The sequence below is a fragment of the Drosophila guanche genome, unplaced genomic scaffold (assembly GCF_900245975.1).
Source record: "Drosophila guanche unplaced genomic scaffold, DGUA_6, whole genome shotgun sequence".
In the NCBI taxonomy this organism is placed as follows: Eukaryota; Metazoa; Arthropoda; class Insecta; order Diptera; family Drosophilidae; genus Drosophila; species Drosophila guanche.
The window spans coordinates 12,647,388-12,665,137 of NW_022995744.1; the positions used below are offsets into that span (position 1 = coordinate 12,647,388).

General features: G+C 46.4%; 6 protein-coding genes across 17 annotated transcripts; 3 read left to right on the plus strand and 3 right to left on the minus strand.

Moving 5' to 3' along the window:
• Positions 1–760: 760 nt before the first annotated feature.
• LOC117579686 (AT-rich interactive domain-containing protein 1B) lies at positions 761–2,728 on the minus strand. The gene is made up of 2 exons (XM_034265673.1): positions 2,713–2,728; positions 761–2,642 (listed from the first exon to the last, which is right to left on the minus strand). Exons 1-2 carry the CDS (start codon positions 2,713–2,715, stop codon positions 846–848), a joined length of 1,800 nt encoding a protein of 599 aa, XP_034121564.1. The 5' UTR covers positions 2,716–2,728; the 3' UTR covers positions 761–845.
• An 826-nt stretch (positions 2,729–3,554) lies between these two features.
• Positions 3,555–4,373, minus strand: LOC117580579 (skin secretory protein xP2). The gene is made up of 2 exons (XM_034267184.1): positions 3,822–4,373; positions 3,555–3,710 (listed from the first exon to the last, which is right to left on the minus strand). Exons 1-2 carry the CDS (start codon positions 4,371–4,373, stop codon positions 3,555–3,557), a joined length of 708 nt encoding a protein of 235 aa, XP_034123075.1.
• Positions 4,374–5,257: 884 nt separating this feature from the next.
• On the minus strand, positions 5,258–6,171 carry LOC117579689 (serum response factor-binding protein 1). Of its 2 annotated transcripts, XM_034265679.1 has the most exons (3): positions 6,151–6,171; positions 5,892–6,086; positions 5,258–5,861 (listed from the first exon to the last, which is right to left on the minus strand). In XM_034265679.1, exons 1-3 carry the CDS (start codon positions 6,154–6,156, stop codon positions 5,472–5,474), a joined length of 591 nt encoding a protein of 196 aa, XP_034121570.1. In that variant the 5' UTR covers positions 6,157–6,171; the 3' UTR covers positions 5,258–5,471. The 2 variants fall into 2 exon arrangements, with proteins under 2 accessions (XP_034121570.1, XP_034121569.1); XM_034265678.1 differs by having other exon boundaries at positions 5,258–6,086.
• Positions 6,172–9,685: 3,514 nt separating this feature from the next.
• LOC117579951 (extensin-3) lies at positions 9,686–11,730 on the plus strand. Of its 11 annotated transcripts, none has more exons than XM_034266115.1 (4): positions 9,686–9,773; positions 9,950–10,867; positions 11,000–11,066; positions 11,277–11,730. In XM_034266115.1, the coding sequence occupies exons 1-4, from the start codon at positions 9,771–9,773 to the stop codon at positions 11,576–11,578; spliced, it is 1,290 nt and encodes a 429-aa protein (XP_034122006.1). In that variant the 5' UTR covers positions 9,686–9,770; the 3' UTR covers positions 11,579–11,730. The 11 variants fall into 11 exon arrangements, with proteins under 11 accessions (XP_034122006.1, XP_034122008.1, XP_034122012.1 ...); XM_034266117.1 differs by having other exon boundaries at positions 9,950–10,843; XM_034266121.1 differs by lacking the exon at positions 11,000–11,066 and having other exon boundaries at positions 9,950–10,843; positions 11,213–11,330; positions 11,451–11,730.
• A 3,130-nt stretch (positions 11,731–14,860) lies between these two features.
• On the plus strand, positions 14,861–15,440 carry LOC117579682. Its single transcript, XM_034265670.1, has 2 exons — positions 14,861–14,944; positions 15,010–15,440. The coding sequence occupies exons 1-2, from the start codon at positions 14,942–14,944 to the stop codon at positions 15,349–15,351; spliced, it is 345 nt and encodes a 114-aa protein (XP_034121561.1). The 5' UTR covers positions 14,861–14,941; the 3' UTR covers positions 15,352–15,440.
• Positions 15,441–16,722: 1,282 nt separating this feature from the next.
• On the plus strand, positions 16,723–17,483 carry LOC117579658 (proline-rich extensin-like protein EPR1). The gene is made up of 2 exons (XM_034265640.1): positions 16,723–16,767; positions 16,842–17,483. Exons 1-2 carry the CDS (start codon positions 16,765–16,767, stop codon positions 17,358–17,360), a joined length of 522 nt encoding a protein of 173 aa, XP_034121531.1. The 5' UTR covers positions 16,723–16,764; the 3' UTR covers positions 17,361–17,483.
• The last annotated feature ends 267 nt before the right edge of the window (positions 17,484–17,750 follow it).

Sequence of the window (17,750 nt, forward strand, 5' to 3'; positions counted from 1 at the left end):
AACCAAAACTTGTCTTACATACCCCAAAACTTGGCCAGGTCAATACACACTCAAAGAGGGGCTGTCTGCGGCTGTTGCTTTACCATTGAAACTGTGTTTTGTTTGTCGGTTTGTGCTGCTGCTCCATGCAGTCGCATGTCTCTCTTCACTTCCCCATGAAACAATAGATTTTATTTTGATTTTTTAGACTTTAGTTTATTGGATTTGCATGAGAATCGAATCTAAATTATCGCATAAATTCATCTCAACAATTCATTTTAGCTCCATGTGTTCGTCATTTCCTCTCCCCTCCAGCCCCGCCTCCACCCTGCTGCTGTATGTATCTTTTATCTTCTTTTTTTTTTTTGCTATTGAAACGCTGAACTAGTTTCTTTTCCTTATGGATCTTAATGTTATATTTCCATTTGAAATAAGAGCAGTCTAAAGTTATTGTTTTTCTATGTTTGATGCCTAAACTGGTCCAACACGTGTGTTGTTTGCATAATAATCTTTTATGATGGAATTTGTCACAGAATTCGGGAGTTGTTTTGCTCCTCAAAGTAATATTTACTCAGCGGGAAAATAAAAAAGAAGTTCGAAACTTACCAAAAAAAATGTACAAAATTCCTTAAGCCCCTAAACTTTGTCACAAATTTCGTGCTGGCCAGTGTAAAGCTCAAAATGAAAGCTAAATTATATTTTTAAAGCTTTAAGCCTAAGCCCCAGCCGGAAACGGAAGTCTCACCGATCAATCTTGATGGCCTGCAAGTATGCCACATAATTTTCGTTGACTGCCACTTGCGGCAACTGCTGCTAAGTATAATTTATTTTTTGAGTATTTATAACATTAATTTTGTGCACAAAATTCAGTACTCAAATGCGTGTTTGGGCTTGGCGTAGTGATAGCCATCCTCGCGGTAGTCCGTCTGGTACTCCGAGGCAGCTGTGCCCAAGTCAGAGTCATCCTCCCTTGAGCTGCTGCCTGAATTATTGGGCGCCGCCAGATACGCAGCTTGTGGCGAGCTGGCCGCAAAGCCTAGTCTGAAACTGGGATCTGTATCGTCATCTGCATCATCATCGTCAGCCACCAGCACGGAGCGTTGATTGCCATTGACAGAGACCAAAGCGCGTTGATGGCCATGATGGCCGTCGCTGTAGAAATTTCCATCGATAATGTTTGTGTCCTGCTGGTTGCCCAGCGCATTCGTTGGTCCCTGCAGATGCGGCTGACCAAACACATTGCCATTGAGCACGTTTAGGCCTTGGTAATTGGAACGATTACGTGGACGTCCGGAGCGCAGGCGTGGCACCAGCTGACCCGCTGCCAGTGGGGCGCCCAAAGCGGGATTAAATTGATTCTGAAGCGGTGCCTGTGCAGCTCCAAGCTGTGCACCAAGCGGAGCATTCGCTTGATTCGGTGCCTGACCAGCTGCCAGTTGAGCGCCCAAAGCGGGATTTCCGAATTGATTTGGCTGCTGGCCTCCGAATTGTGCATTGGGATCGAACTGGTTCTGGAAGGGTGCTTGGCCAGCAATGGGTGCCTGTCCAGCGGCTGGACGTTGTGCGCCAAATGAGGGATCGAAGGGAGCGCCAGCAGCGGCTCCAGGAGCTTGACCCGCGGCGCCCAACTGTGCGCCGAAGGAGGGATCAAACTGATTCTGGTTGGGAAATCCCTGAGCAGCAGCCAGTTGAGCACCGCCAGCGGGGAATCCTGGACCACCTGCTGGAAATCCTGCAGCGCCCAGCTGCGCAGCCAGCGAGGGATCGACGAAGAAGTTATTCCTGCCATAGCCGCCGACGTAGCCGCCTGGTTTCTGTGGCCGCTGGCCATTGCCCTGCACGGCCAACTGTCCAGCGGCGGGAATGGGGCCTGCTCCTTGATTGACAGGCAGTCCAGCACCGGGAGCCAGGGCACTGGCTGGAAGCTGAGCGCCAAGTGGATTCGACGGACCACAGCCCGGAGCAACATTGCCAGGAACTCCCGTAAACTGGCAGTTGGGCAGGAAACCAACTCCGGTAGGGGCTTGAGCTCCTGTGGGTGCCTGAGCTCCAGTTGGAGCCTGAGCTCCAGTAGGAGCCTGAGCTCCAGTAGGAGCCTGTGCACCGCCCGGCAATTGCTGTCCTCCTGGCGGATCTGGACGAATGAGCGAGTAAAGCTCCGAGTCCTGCGACTGAACGTTGATTTGGGTGTGAGTGTGAAACACAGAGTTCGGGGCATTGGCGTAGGTGATGCGATGGGGACGACGACGCCTGTAGACGACTTGGCTGGCCACTGGGGTGAACAGATCGCCGCCATAATCCGTGCGGACTTGCGGCGTTTCGTGCTTGTAGTGGATGTGCTCGGTCTTCACCTCCGGCTTCTTGTCGTAGTGATGAAAGTGATCCACGCGCTGTTTCTTGTGCTCCTCGTGGTGGTTGTGCTGCTGCTCCTTGTGGTGTGGTGGTTCCTCCTCCTTGTGGTAGACGACACGCTCACTGGTGTGCTTCTCCTTCTTGTAGATGGGTTCATCATCCTTTTCCTCAGACGGCGGCAGATAATGATCGTCATCATCATCCTTCTCCTTCTCGTGGTGATGCCGCTGATGTTTGTGGTGTTTCGCAAGGCAAACATCCGCCAGACAGGCAAATGCCAGAACGCACAGCAGCAGGACACACAGGAGTTTCTGTGGAATGAAAGTAAGAGAAGGATTAGTCGAGACTTCAGCTGTTGAGCTTCTCTCATGGATCTCTCACCATTGTGCAAATGCCAGTGAGGCTTAACCGCTCTAGTTGCAACTTTTATACAATGTTTTGGGATGCATTCGAGCCCCCGAAAACCCAAAGAAACTGAAACCGAAACCGAAACCGACACCGAGTAACCGCGAAACCTGTTGGCGGGAGCGTGAGAAATTCATTTGATGCTTTATGGTGACCCATTTGTTCTCATTGAATGCCCGCAATTTAAATTCAAATGCACAAAAGTGCGCCGTAAATTTGTCATCGAGATCAAAGCGCTAGAATTTATCGAGCTAAGTGCGCACCACACACGGGTGGCTGGCTTCATTCCATTTCTCAGTGATAAGTGGGGTTTTTGATCCCAGATCCAAATCAAAGAGAGAGAGAGAGCGAGAGAGCCTCTATGATAATTGTGTTGGTAATCAATTTCTAGCTTAATGTTTGGCCAAACAAAAATGTGCATTTAAAATGGATAAATTCAAGCTTTTATTTTTTGAATTTTTTATGTATTTTTTCTTATGTTTTTGCTTGCATTTTTGTATATTTATTTGAATTTGTTGTACATTTATTGGCATTTTTGCATATTTATTTTATTTGTTTTTACACAAATAAATTGATTAATTAATTGATTCTTTATTTCATTCACTTGTGTCTTGTTTTTGTCTCAGACATTAATGAAATGAATACATAAATGCATGAGAATTAGATATAAATCTATAGATAAATCGCTGAAATAATTGTTTATAAATTCCTCCCATAAATTTCGCTTCAAAATAAATAAATTCTACCCCCACAGAAAGTAAAAGTTCCTCAATTCTAATCATTTATTTTTCTTTGTCGTTTATCAAAGGATTTGCAGCTTAAGCACGGTGCCTGAAGACGCGACGACGCACTGTCCTGTAGCGGTAGCCCTGGCTGGACTGGGTCTGGGTCTGGGGCTGGCTGTAGTCGTAGCCGGAGCGAGCTGGCGCTGGGGCAGAGGCAGCAGCCTCGAAGGCTGGTGCTGGCTCAGGAGCCTGGAAGGAGGGAGCAGGAGCAAAGGACTGCACGGGAGCAGAGGCAGCAGCGTGGTGGTGGAGCTGCACTGGAGCAGGAGCTGCAGGAGCTGCAGGAGCTGCAGGAGGCACATAGCTGCGGACTGGAGCGGGTGCAGAGGCAGCAGGCTGAAAGACTGGAGCGGGAGCGGGAGCTGGAGCTGGAGCAGCAACTGGTGCGGGTGCGGAGGCGGCAAAACGATGCTGCTGCTGCACGGGTGCTGGCGGCACGTAGCTGCGGACGGGAGCTGGAGCAGAAGCAGCTGGCTGGAAGACTGGAGCGGGAGCAGCAACTGGCTCAGGAGCAGGAGCCGGAGCCGGAGCGAAGGTCTGGACAGGTGCAGAGGCGGCAGGTGCTGGAGGCACGTAGCTGCGGACTGGTGCTGGTGCAGATGCTGCTGGCTGGAACACGGGTGCTGGAGCTGGAGCAGCTACTGGCGCCGGAGCAGAGGCAGCAAAATGATGCTGCACCTGAGGAGCCACATAAGACCTCACTGGAGCGGGTGCGGGAGCGGCATAGTTGTAGCCACTATCGGCAGCCACGCAGCCAACCAAAGCCAAAGCCAAGACAAGGAATTTCTGTAGGAAAAAGGGAACAAAACGATAATCCCCAGGCCAAAGATTGTGGCGGTAGATCCTTACCATTTTCGCGATCTGTTTGCTGATGGGGCAACGAATCGAATAATATCTTCTAGCTGTGGCTCCTGTACTTTTATACGAGTCGCCGAAACGTCAAACTCTCGAAACGGAAGTGCTGCCATGTCATAAATCAATAGAACCCAAGCCCAAGAAACCAAAAACCAAAACGAAAACGTTTTTCTTCGCAATTTGTAGTCGCAAAAATTTGTTTAATTAGCCAAATACCTTCGACAGCGGCACCACCAGATGTGTGTGGCTGGGCTCCACTCGGACTCAGAGCTACGGAGTGTTTGGTGTTTAAAAACTCTCATTTGTTAGCCTGTCAATTGGCAGAGAACCGACTGTACGACTCTACGCTATGCGCTTATAAATATTCATAAGGATACAGCATTATTATTGTCACAAACCTGATCTGATATTTTTGCCAGTTGCTTTATGTTTGAGTAAATGTTTATCTAACTCGATTAAGCAACACAACCATGCACTGAAATAGAGATACTATACTATTAATAGCAAAACAGTAGCTGACGCTCTCTCTTGAGGGAGTTGTTGACAAAAGCCAAAGCAGGCCGCGCGAATTTTGATCAGTTCTCAGCTCATAAACCATTAAAACATAAACTTTAGGCATTAACTTCATGCTGCGTGTTGAGCACACAAGTTAATGCCAAAGCTAATGACTTAATGTGCCAATTGATAGATTGATTGATGAATCGTTGGATCAGAGCGAAGGTTCAAGAGCAAAACGGATCATTTCCAGTGCCAAAACACTTCCCAGAGTCTGCGTCTTCTCCCCCTCGAAAGGTTAATGCCTGCTGTGGCGCTTCTTAACATAATCTTGTAAACTTTTTGTTGGATTTGGCACAACAAATTGGGACACATATAATATAATATTCGTTGATGTTCTCTGCGCCTTCTTTATTGTCTGATGATTAATTCTGGAATATGCAAATCCGTTCTGGGTCGCGTCAGCACTTTGAACATTTATTTTTGCATTTCTCTGTTTGGTTTCTGTTCGGGAATTAGCATTAGAATATACTTTGCGGTGTGGGTTAACCCACAAACCAGTCGTCGCGTCATTGTCTTGCCTGGATGGAATTTTTTGCATTAGATTTCTTCGGGCTCCTCGTACTGCTCGCTGAGGGTGGATGCAGCGCCCTGGGGTGGCAGATAAGTGCGTCTGGGTGCAGCCACGGAGATTAGCTGGGGACGTGCAATGGAGACCACTCTCGGGGCGGGTGGCAGATACGTGCGCTGTGGCAACACCACTGGACGCTGCTGCACCACAACCTGGGGACGGGAGATGATCTGATGCTGGACCCTCGGTACGGAGATTACCTGAGGAGCAGGCCTGTAAACTGAAACCACTCGCGGTGCAGGAGGTATATAAGTGCGCTGTGGCACCACCACAGACTGTATAACAGGACGCTGCTGCACCACAGAGTGAATCACAGGACGCTGCTGCACCACAGAGTGAATCACAGGACGCTGCTGCACCACAGAGTGAACCAAAGGCTGCTGTTGCACCACAGACTGAATTATGGGACGCTGCTGCACCACGGAGTGAATCAGCGGCTGCTGCACCACCTGCACCTGCGGACGAGAGACAATTTGCTGCACTTGCACCTGTGGCGGCAGATAAGTCCTCGAGAGCGCTGTTGCATCAGCGAGGCCCAGGAGCAGCAGGCTCGAGGCCACAGTTAAAGCCACAAAAATAACGCGCTGAAGGGGGAAGAAGATACATTTAAATAACTGCCAGCGGTAGCTCCAGAAAATAAATACACACCACCATGTTGATCCAGTCGAAGTCGAACAATTGAACTGTTTTGTTTGCCTGCTTGATATTTGGTATTTATAAGACGCTCCAGACAAATACTTAGTATAGATATGGCAGATGCCACTGCGACTCACTTTTAAGAAGCAGGTTAGAAGGTGTTGGCCCCACAGAGATTTGCAATAAAACAATTTTTGAGGGGGGAAGAAACAATATATGAAAGATCTGGAATGGAAGCAGCGAAACACGTCAATAAAAAGCCATTAAATCTCATTTCAGAGCCATTGTTTCACTTTTTGAAAGTACCCAGAATAAATGTCTGGAGATTAATGTAAGGCCCATGGGAGGATGCTCTGATTAATTCTCATAACAATAAGAAATATTATCAGGGAATTGTTTACTCTGTTGTGGCTGTTGCAGCACTTTCTATACCCAAATATGCTCTTACTTTCAGCAGCTAAGGAACGATGAAATGAATTGTGTTGTACATTTAAGGCCCATAAGTTAGTTGGGAGACAAGTATTTCTGGTTGTTGGTGCTGTTAAAACGCTCTCCATTCAAGCGAACTTGTATCAAAAATGTTCAAATAAATCGTTGTCAATTGTGCCCGCCATAAAAACAAGATCAGCGTAATGTAACTTTCAAGCATTTCAAGATTTGTGCATTAAAGTTGTTGTTTTGATGCAGAAAATGCCCAAAAATTGCATATCTACGTGGGTTTTACTTGAAATCTACAGAAGAAAGACTTATAAACTGCATACTTTCAGGCTTTAGAGCGTATACATTCTGGCAAAAATATATTTTTAAACAAGAGGCGAATGATAGCCATAGGGAGAAATCTCAGCTGCAGTGGAGGTTGCTCCTGGAATGGGGCTCCTTTAGGGGTTCAGAGAACTATTCTCAATAATAGATTTAACAATAATTTATATACGTAATTTATTTATACATTTCTTGCACAGATTTGTGACAAATTATTACCAAATTTAAGTGCTCTTAATGCTGATTTATTCCCAGCCTGAAAGACAATTGTTGTTGTATTAATAATGAACTTTTATTTTTTTTTTTATGTTGTTTTTATCGCATAAATCGCATAAAGCTTGCCAAACAATCATCCAGTGAGTATTTTAACGTTGGCTTCCGTTGCCTAGAAGCTAATTGATGTTCACAACTCACCGTAGCCGTCTCCCCACCCTGCCTGAAGATTAATGTACAGCATTAGTTGCTGTGTCTACTATGTTGGGGGGGGGCAGCTTTAATGAACAAATTTTATCGAAATTATTTGCATTAAGCGAGGCATGAATTTTGTGTGCTTTTATATCAGGAGAAGTCACAAACAGAGAAATATTAATAGAATCGAAACTTGTTCTTAATTATGCCTAATATGAGAATTTATATGTATACACTAAATTGTAAAGCATTCATTAAACTGGTTTCGTTTCGATTCGTTTCGGGGATGGGGAATAACCAATATCGGAATGGGTTTTACGATGCCCGATTCTACGATTTTGTGCAACTTCCGATGTGCAGCATCCTACGCATGGGTTTCATTTGTTTATTCCTATTTTGGTTATACCTTAAAAAAGATACATTTATTATGATATTTTTATGTTTGTGTATTCGGGCGTCAAACCAGTTCACCGTTGTGTGGCATTTACTCCAAGATCCATCTAATTAAAGCGCCAACAAAAAGTGATTTTCTGATGAAGTAATCAGAGCTAAATTTATATTTATATTAAGCTAACGAATGAGCGCTGAGAACTCATTTAAATGCCGGAAACATTGAGGTAGCAACCGCTAGACTTGGGTCAATAGACACACAGCGAACCCCTCCGAACAAATTGGCCTGAAATATGAGTCCGCTAACCGTAAGCCAGCCATTTAGCGTGAGTAAACGCTCGTCTCGCAAATTTCCCAAGTGACTACAGCATAACGTATTTTGATGATCAGTCGATCGATAGACGGCTGCGATTTAACGCGTGTGTTTGTCTCAAAGATACGCCCTAAAGATTGCGTAATAAATTAAGAGAGATAACAACAAAAAAATCCCCTCAAATCTCTATATAAAGAATAGCATAAAATTATAAATTACGCTTAGTTCAACGATCGACCTAGCCTGGGGAGGGAGGAACTTTGGGCCAAACATTGAGCTTTGTTGGAGAAAAAAAATACTCGTATAATGATGCATTGGAGACAATTAATTTTGGGTAATCAATTTGGCTAACGGCATTAAATTCCACATGCGATAAAAGTTGCAAATTTGTTTTAATTAAATCTAAATTTAATTGAAAAACAAAGCCTGCCAAATGTCCGAAAAATCAATTTAGGAGCAAGTATTTTTTGTTGCTTGCGTAAGCAGAAATAACAGGAATCCAAGCGAACAGTGGGTCAGGAGCATGAGGGAATGTGGGTCCCACCAGGTGAAGTCAAGGCAAAGGTCAGTGAAGAAGGGAACTGACTGCATCATCAACCGGTTGGAGGCCGCAGTTGATTCACAGATCTCTGGATGGATGGAGGACATGCCATGAAGGTCGGACCTTGGCTTACCACAGCTGCACTGCCGTGAGTAATTGCTACACTTAGCAGCGAGAGAGAGAGAGAGAGAGAGAGATCGAGAGAGCGCGAGAGATCGAGAGAGCGCCTTCATTTCAAGCGGAACTTTTTGTGATTTTTGGGGAATTTATGCAAATCTTTGAATGCTCTCATAAATAAAACATTCTTTGAGGCCTTTTCTTGTGGAATGGCAACACATATAAATGCGAAATTAATTTATGCCCAGAACCAAGGCGGACTCCAGCCAGCTTAGATTAATTTCTGTGGAAGAAAGAAGTGCCATTGTCTATGTCGTTAAGTGCCAAGTGGCTCCATCATCGCGATAGGCGCGACATCTGAGGGTATGTCTGTCTGGCTGTCTGCTGGTAATCGATTTGTTCTACAAATATTTGCCAAAAATTATCAAGCATATTTGCTCATACTCTCCTAACTATGATCAGATTCCCCGATCCCCCAGACACAACTAGTGAATATTTCACCGGTTTTTCTTGAATTTTAATTTTAAAATAAAAGTTCTTTTGGAAACCACTCACGAACCGCAGACAGTTAGTTGTCGCTGGTCTCTAAGTTATTATATGTCTAGATATATTTTTGGGGAGTTTGCTTTGTGTTTTTTGGTGCTTTTTCTTTCTTTATTAGCCATGTTTTTATCAAAGTCCATCCCGATTCATATTAAATACAAGCTCATTTACGTTTTTTGCATATTTTTTTGGCTCGGTTCTTTTTTTTTTCAACTTTATTTTTGGGTTGAAACTACTAAATTTGTTGGGCTGTTGTATTCGTGGTGCTAAAATGTATAACGCCTGGAATCTGACAGAGAACGAGATGAGTTTTTATGGGTGTCGTTCACGGACAGATCGGCCGAGGCAGCGACAGCGACCAGAGAAAGAGCGTCAGCAGCCGGTTAGCCAGCATCAAGCAGGTTCTGTTGAGTTTTTCGGGGCAGCTCTGTCGAGAATCTTCTGCCGTAAAAAACATTTTTGGGCCCATCCTGAGGCGCTGAACTATAAATAATTGCCGATGCGCGGTGCTACGCCACAGTCACATTTCTGCACTCGTGTGGATTTGATTCTGAGCAAAAAATGGTAAGCAAAGCGATTGGATAGCAAGGATACCATTGGATGGATTTTAAATAAAGAAAAAACTGTGAAAAGTGAACATAAACCGTGAAAAATTGTGAAATATAGAACCATCGCCGGGAGTGGATTAAAATCTTACTTGATAATCTCATCATGTGATCTTTGATGGTTTCATTTTGCAGAAACTTCTCATCGCTCTCGCCCTGGTGGCCGTTGCCAGTGCAGATGTCTCCCATCTGTTCTCGCACAGCAACAATCTGCAGGAGGATGGCTACGTCTACGATCCACCATCGAATCCAATTGTGATCGATGTGCCATACGTGCCCAAGGAGTCGGCACCACCAACCGTCATCTATCAGGCGCCCAAGCCCACGCCTCCCCGCCCCGTGTACACCTCTCCCCCAGCAAAGGTCTACACCACAGCTGCCCCAGCCAAGGTGTACACTCCAGCTGTTCCCGCTGGTGACCTGAAGGAGGATGGCTACCATTATGGCGAGCCATCGATCAAGTTCGAAACCTACGAGAAGCCCGTGGAGACTGCACCTGCACCAGTGTACGTCAAGCCCGTGGCACCCAAGGTCGAGTACCTGCCCCCAGCACCCGTGAAGAAGGTTGTGTACACTCCTCCTCCACCACCACCAGCGCCGGTTAAGAAGGTCGTTTACACTCCTCCTCCACCACCACCAGCACCCGTGAAGAAGGTTGTGTACACTCCACCACCACCACCGGTGTACGTGAAGCCCGCAGCACCCAAGGTCGAGTACCTGCCCCCTGCACCAGTGAAGAAGGTGGTCTACACTCCTCCTCCACCACCACCGGCACCTGTCAAGAAGGTTGTCTACACTCCTCCCCCAGCACCGGTTAAGAAGGTTGTGTACACTCCTCCTCCAGCACCAGCACCAGCTCCAGCTGGCATCCTGAAGGAAGACGGCTACCACTACGGAAAGCCTTCGGTCACGTTCGAGAGCTACGAGAAGCCCGCTCCAGCTGTTGTTGTCAAGAAAGTTGTGACTCCCGCACCAGTCTACGTGAAGCCCGAGGCTCCAGTCTACGTGAAGCCCGAGGCTCCAGTCTATGTTAAGCCCGAGGCTCCAGTCTATGTTAAGCCTGTTGCACCAAAGGTTGAATATCTGCCTCCTGCACCCGTGAAGAAGGTCGTGTACACTCCTCCCCCACCACCACCAGCACCCGTGAAGAAGGTTGTGTACACTCCACCACCACCACCGGTGTACGTGAAGCCCGCAGCACCCAAGGTCGAGTACCTGCCCCCTGCACCAGTGAAGAAGGTGGTCTACACTCCTCCTCCACCACCACCGGCACCTGTCAAGAAGGTTGTCTACACTCCTCCCCCAGCACCGGTTAAGAAGGTTGTGTACACTCCTCCCCCACCACCACCAGCACCCGTGAAGAAGGTTGTGTACACTCCACCACCACCACCGGTGTACGTGAAGCCCGCAGCACCAAAGGTTGAATATCTTCCCCCTGCACCCGTGAAGAAGGTCGTGTACACTCCTCCCCCACCACCACCGGCACCCGTGAAGAAGGTCGTGTACACTCCTCCTCCACCACCGGTGTACGTGAAGCCTGCTGCACCAAAGGTTGAATATCTGCCCCCTGCACCCGTGGAGAAGGTCGTGTACACTCCTCCTCCACCACCAGCGCCGGTTAAGAAGGTCGCTTACACTCCCCCACCACCACCAGCACCCGTGAAGAAGGTCGTGTACACTCCACCCCCACCAGTGTATGTTCAGCCTGAGGGTCCCAAGGGCTACAGCTACCCCAACGATCCGCAGCCATCGTTCGACTATTAGGCTATTGTAGGCTTCTTGTAAATATAAAGAATCTTCATTAAGTATTAGACATATTTTTGAACGAATGGTGAATGCAGTGGTTTGGGCTTTCGCACGAAAGACGAATCCACTTGGAATAACTGTAAAAATAAACTAAAAGCAATCGAATGGAACCTTCATGTGTTTGGCTCTTTTACTCGTACACACAGTGCTGTGACAAATGCACAGGGGCGTAGGAGACTTATTATGACATGCTAGGCTTCAACCCCCCTTTCCAAGCCATTGCCAACACAGATTTACAGCACTTGACCCTCTCATCCGCACACCACTGCACTCCCTTCTACAAGCGTAGGATTTGAAGAACACCGAGAGAGCATGGTTTCTTGATTATTCATGCCGTCCTCTATCATCTTCCATGCACTTATGGTCTTCTCCCCTCTCCCAACCATACAAAACACAAGCTAAACAGAGGCAGAGCCATTGCCCCTTTCTTGCCATTAACCGTTGCATTGACAAACGCACAAATCTTTGCTCTCTTGGAGTGTGTAACACACATGCAAAACTGCAATGGGAGAGCAAGTAGTAAGCATTTCAGGAGAAAATGAAATGTTCGAGAAGCCAAGCCCCTTTACCAAACATTACATAGTTTCATGGAATTGAGTGCGTGGGAGGCGTGGTTTCTAGAACATCTCCATGCCGTCACTTTCAATGCTCTCCTTAAGGTCTGCCCGGCTGTTTCTCGCCATCCACAACACATGTCAAAGCAGAAGCAAAGCAATTTCCCCTTCTTACCATTAACCGTTGCATTGACAAGTGGTCACTCATCAAACTCGCAAAGGTTCGCTTTCTTATAGTAGGAGAGGGACAACATACATCTAAACTCCAATGCGTGAGAAAGTAGGAAGCGCATAAGAAGGAGAGCTGTAGGTGAGAGGCCTCTTGAGAATACAGTGGCGTGCAGTGGAGAGGGCTGAATTTCCGTGTGCATTTACATAAGTATGTTCTGTCAATCACTTGGAAAGGGGAAAGGGAAAAATGTAATGCAAATCCCCCTACGCCACTGTACGCAGTCGAACGAGAGAACAAGTGGGAAGCACAAAAGAAGGAGAGCATAGAATGTTCTAGAAAAAAGGCCACCTACGCATTAAAATTTGCGCCGCTCTCTCACTTTCAATTTTTTCGGACGGACAAAGCGAGCGGTTTTAAGTAAGCTCCGCGTTTCGGGTCGCGAAAATCGGGAAATGGATGGAAAATCCATCGGGTAAATTGTAGGGCAGTGGTGCAGTGCAGTGTAGTGGTTCAGTGTGGTGCAGTTAAGTGAAATGTGCAGTGAAGTGGTTGCAGCATAGTCCCTGATCCAGAGATGCCGCAGAATGGCAGAGTGGCAGCGGAAAAATTGGCAATAAGTGAAAGTGAAAAGTGTATTGGTGAAGTGAAGTGAAGTGGTTGCAGTATAGTTCCTGATCCAGAGATCCAGTGGGGCACTGTTTCAAAAGACATACGCCCAAAAATGGCAGAATGGCAGCGAAAAATTGGCAATAAGTGAAAGTGAAAGTGTATTGTGAAGTGAAGTGAAGTGGTTGCATTATAGTGGGGCAATGTTTCGAAAGAAAAAGGCCCAAAAATGGCAAGAAAAGGTTCCTGATCCAGAGATACGGCAAAATGGCATATAAAGGCAGAGCGGAAAAATAAGGAAATAAGTGATTGTGAAGTGTTTAAAGTGTATTTTGCATTTATTATTCAACATTTAGACTTATTATTTAATGCATACATTTTGTTTTCTTTTGGTCACGTTATCTCTGGCAATGTGTGTCAGTGTTTGTGTGTCGTGTGTGCAGAAAATGCAAAAGAGGGGCAGAGTTTTGTCCCTTTCCCACTCCAATGCCCAAAGTGAAGAAGAGAAGAAAAGCAATAAGAATGGCGGGAGCGAAGCGTGTCTCTCATTACATGGTGAGGTGAGGTCTTGGTGATCTCTCTCTCTGTCTGCAGTGCGTTCAGTGCAGTTGTACCTCACCTTATATTAAAATACCCAAAATATGTGCTCTCAGTGAAATGTGCTTGGAATTATTATAATTCCTTTGTACTGATGCGTTTTCGTTTTCGTTTCGCAAATCGTTCGCTCGAATCGTCGCGCGGTTTCGTAATCTCTCCGTCCCGTTTCTCCGTTCGATGTCACCACAGAGAAGAACAGTAAATTAAGAAAAGGAAGGAGTAACAGCGCAATGTTACGTTCCAAAAGGTAAGAGAGCATTCTGTTTAATCTTACGTACTCTAATTGCTATGGGAAATGGGGAATCTCTTGTTTCATTTACATTGCTTTTTAATATCTGCTAAAATTTTTGGGTCCTGAATCACATTGCTTCTAAGACGCTTGTTTACAGAGTATTGCAAGTATGCAATAATTTCTATAAAATATCCGAAATTTGCTTAAAAAACCCGATACTTACAGCCTAAAAATATGCCATTTTGGGGCTGCCAATACAAATAATTCATGTAGATTTCATGTAAAAATAAATCATTTCTATGTAGGGCAGTCTAGACAACATTTTCTGCATAATATAAGATAGAAATTCCAAGTGAGTTGATTCGTCTGTCAATCAGAATCAACTTTGCTTAGTGGGTGTGTCGCTGGTCATTCATTCAGATTCGATCCCAATAGATGCTGCTAGAATACGGATACCCCCGCTCTATCGAATCGTCTGATATTTCAATCAATCTTGACTTGTCCACTTATTGGTTGGCAAAGATAAATTGTGCGAGAATCGGTGGATCTGCATCTGTCCCATCGCCAAGCTCTAATAAAACGAACACTTATTAAAGCGTTTGTTTTTATGCACTTTTATATGCGGGGTGGCTCGGACTGCATAATTATTGAATTGCATGGGGGAGGGGTGGGCTTGCGGGGGATAGCGACAAATCCGTCAACGGCTTTCAGCGACTAGAATCATTAATCCAAGATAGAAATCAATGCGAGTATCAAAAACAAATGCGTCCAAGACAAAAGGCTTGTGTGTATGGGCTCTGACACTTGACCCCACAAAACAAGTCTTGGCCTTGGCAATGAGGCGACGGCATCGCAGATGGAGATGGAGATGTTGTAGTATTTTATTTGTAGTGCTCTATCGGCAGCAGGCAGCTTTGTATCTTTGCTTGTTTATCTAGGGCCGCCATTCTCTGCTTCTAGCAGCAGCAGCAGCTTGAGCGTAATTAATAAAGTGAGGCAAAATCTTGGCAAATGAGTCGAACATATAGAAGTATAAATAGTTGGGGTCTGAGCGCCGGCGCTTGCATTCGCTTGAGCAACGTTTGGAACGCTGGAAGCGACTGAAAATCCACTCCATTCTTAGAGCCATTCCCCCAGTCAAACACACACACACACGAAATATGGTAAGCGCTTGTCATTAGCCTCTTGCCACACATTCGCCTCACGCTTTTGTGCTCGTACCCTGCAGCGTCTCTCTGTCTTTAGTCTCCTGTTGCTGACGGTTTGTCTGCATTCCGCCACATCGGATGTCTCTCAGCTGGTGCGCTCTGGCAATGGGTTTGTCTATGATGTGCCGAAGGTCACCCAACTGGAGCTGGAGGTCAGTAATGAGTTCCCCACGGGCGAGGAGTTCCCCCAGGATGCCATACCCGTGGCACCATCCGACGCAGAGCTGGGCCAGGCCGAAGAGCCCGAAGAGGAAACCGCACAGCTAATATCCGCCTCAAAGTCTCCAAGTAAAAGTGCCGGCAGCAGCAGCAGCATTCACGGCTACAAGTACCAAGTGCCCAGCAGGCGCTTCAAGAGCTGAGACCCTCTACCTACCTGTTGTGTTTCCCTCGAATTTTGTACCAAAGTTTTCTGTCTAAAGATAATAAAAATTGAAATCCCCCCCCATAAGATCTAGCTGCGTTCCTTTCACCAAAAGAAGCCCTTGGGCAGGGCTTACGCCTAAGACTTGCCTTGGTTTCGGGTTTAGAACGAGATTCCATTTGTGTTTAAAGTTTGTAGTGGCAGACTTGGCGTCTTCTTGCTAAAATAATTGTTTATGCTTGACAAAATGTATCTTTTAATCCCAAACCGGTTGCGGTGGGGGCTTTAAATATGTGCACAAGTCTCGGCTGGGTCTGAGGCTAGAGAAGAAGATGAACAGACTTAATGCCCATAAAGAACGACAATTAATTTCATAAACGGCATAAATAATGCGAATTATTGGCCAAAAAGGCGGAGCACACGCCACTGAGTCCAGTTTTGCGGCACTTGACAATCGATCAGTCGGATCGATTCCACCAACGTTTTGGGAGGCGGTTCAACAACCCGTATAAATTATTGAACAGAATGAAACAAAAAGTGATAGTTGAGCCACGACTTTGTCACTGTTTGTTTTTTTTTTTTGTTTACTTAAGTCGCTAATCCAACTAATTAGTGGATTAAATGCTGTCATTAAAGGGATGGCAAATTCCCCAATCCAAAAGCTGCAAAAAAAAACAACCAATAGCCGCCTACGATTTGTAAGCTTGGAATTGCTTCCGCAAGCTCATGTCGAATGTTTCATGTCTCTTGTCTCATAGAGAAGACAGCTTCATTGTCCGTCATTGTCCATGAAATACTCAAATCCACTCCACTGGAGACTTCTTGAGCTGCATAAAGGCAGCGCGCGCCATAATTATTATAAATGAAGTCTAAATGATTTATGACAGCAAGCGGATCGCGCTTACAGCGTTGCTGGCTGGCTGGCTGGCTGGCTGGCAGCTGCGGAACTAACGCATCTCTGCGCTGACTTTGGGTCAGCAGTGTTTTGGGTCGGAAGCAGAGGCTCACTTTTGACACCAAGCAAACAATGAAGCGAGCTGCTTGAGCCAACGCTGAGTGACGATGCTGATGAAAAGCCCGCAACACACATAAAAATATAATGGCTCTGGGCAGATCGAGAGGGCAGCAACGCTAATCATTCATACAAATACTTAAAGCGCCAACTGAGACAGATACTCGGACATTTTTTTTACCGATACAAAGAATGGTTGCTGCTGCCATGAATCTGGCATCGTTAGCTCTAAGCTTCGATATCGATTTAAATGATAATAATTGGCCTTTGGAGAGCAGAAAAGCCCATGGACTTGGCTCGGTCTTAGAAGTTTTTTTCGACTATAAATAAACAGCTACACATGGTATTGGTCAATCATTTGTGGTCTACGAGCTCAAGGTGTAACATAAACCAATAACCATGGTGAGTCTTGGCATCCTTAAGCAACCCCCGACACCCTGACACCCTGACACCTTACGAACTTCAATTTATGACAGAAATTCATCATTTTGGTGACCTTTGGCGTGCTGCTGGCACTGGCTGCCGCAGATGTTTCGCATTTGCCGCTGGAGCAACTCCTGGAGGAGCAGGGACAGGAGGACCATGGCTATGGCTATGACTATCCCAAGCCGGTGGTGCCATTTGTGGTGGTGACCACCACAACAGAGCCACCAACGCCACCGCCAACCTATCTGCCACCAAAGCCAGTGCCCACTTATTTGCCTCCTCCGCCACCAACAACGACAACCACAACGACGACCACAACGACAACAACTCCCGCTCCAACGCCAGCACCGACTTACCTGCCACCTCCTCCACCCACGCCTGTGCCCACCTACTTGCCACCTCCTCCACCAAGAACCACAACCACAACGACGACGACGACGACAACGCCTGCCCCAACGCCAGCGCCCATCTACCTACCGCCACCACAGCCCGAGCCAGAGCTGGAGCCTGAGCCAGTGGAGGAGCATGGCTACCACTACGAGGCACCTGCCAAGTCATTTGTGTTCTAGGAATTCCACTCCAACTGACTGCACTCTGAACCCTGAAGTATGCCCCCGCTCGACTGTTGTTTGTTTTGAATCTGTTAGGCCTAGTATTATGTAATATAATAAATGCTGTTTTGTTTAACCCCATTAATACTCCCAACCCATTGATCCACATTGATATCCGTTGCATTATGGCTGGGGTTAGAGGAGAGTCAATCACCGGTCAATTGTCTTTCGCATCTCTCACATTTCACGATTGAGATTCCACTTGCATATGCATGAGGCGCCTCTGATGAACCACCAGCTGCACCATTCCCTGCCGAACTCGGCCTTTTGTTGTGCGCCTAATTAAAGCCTTTAATAGGGGGGAGCAAAAGATACCACACGCCGATAATTGCCACCAGCAGAGTGGCT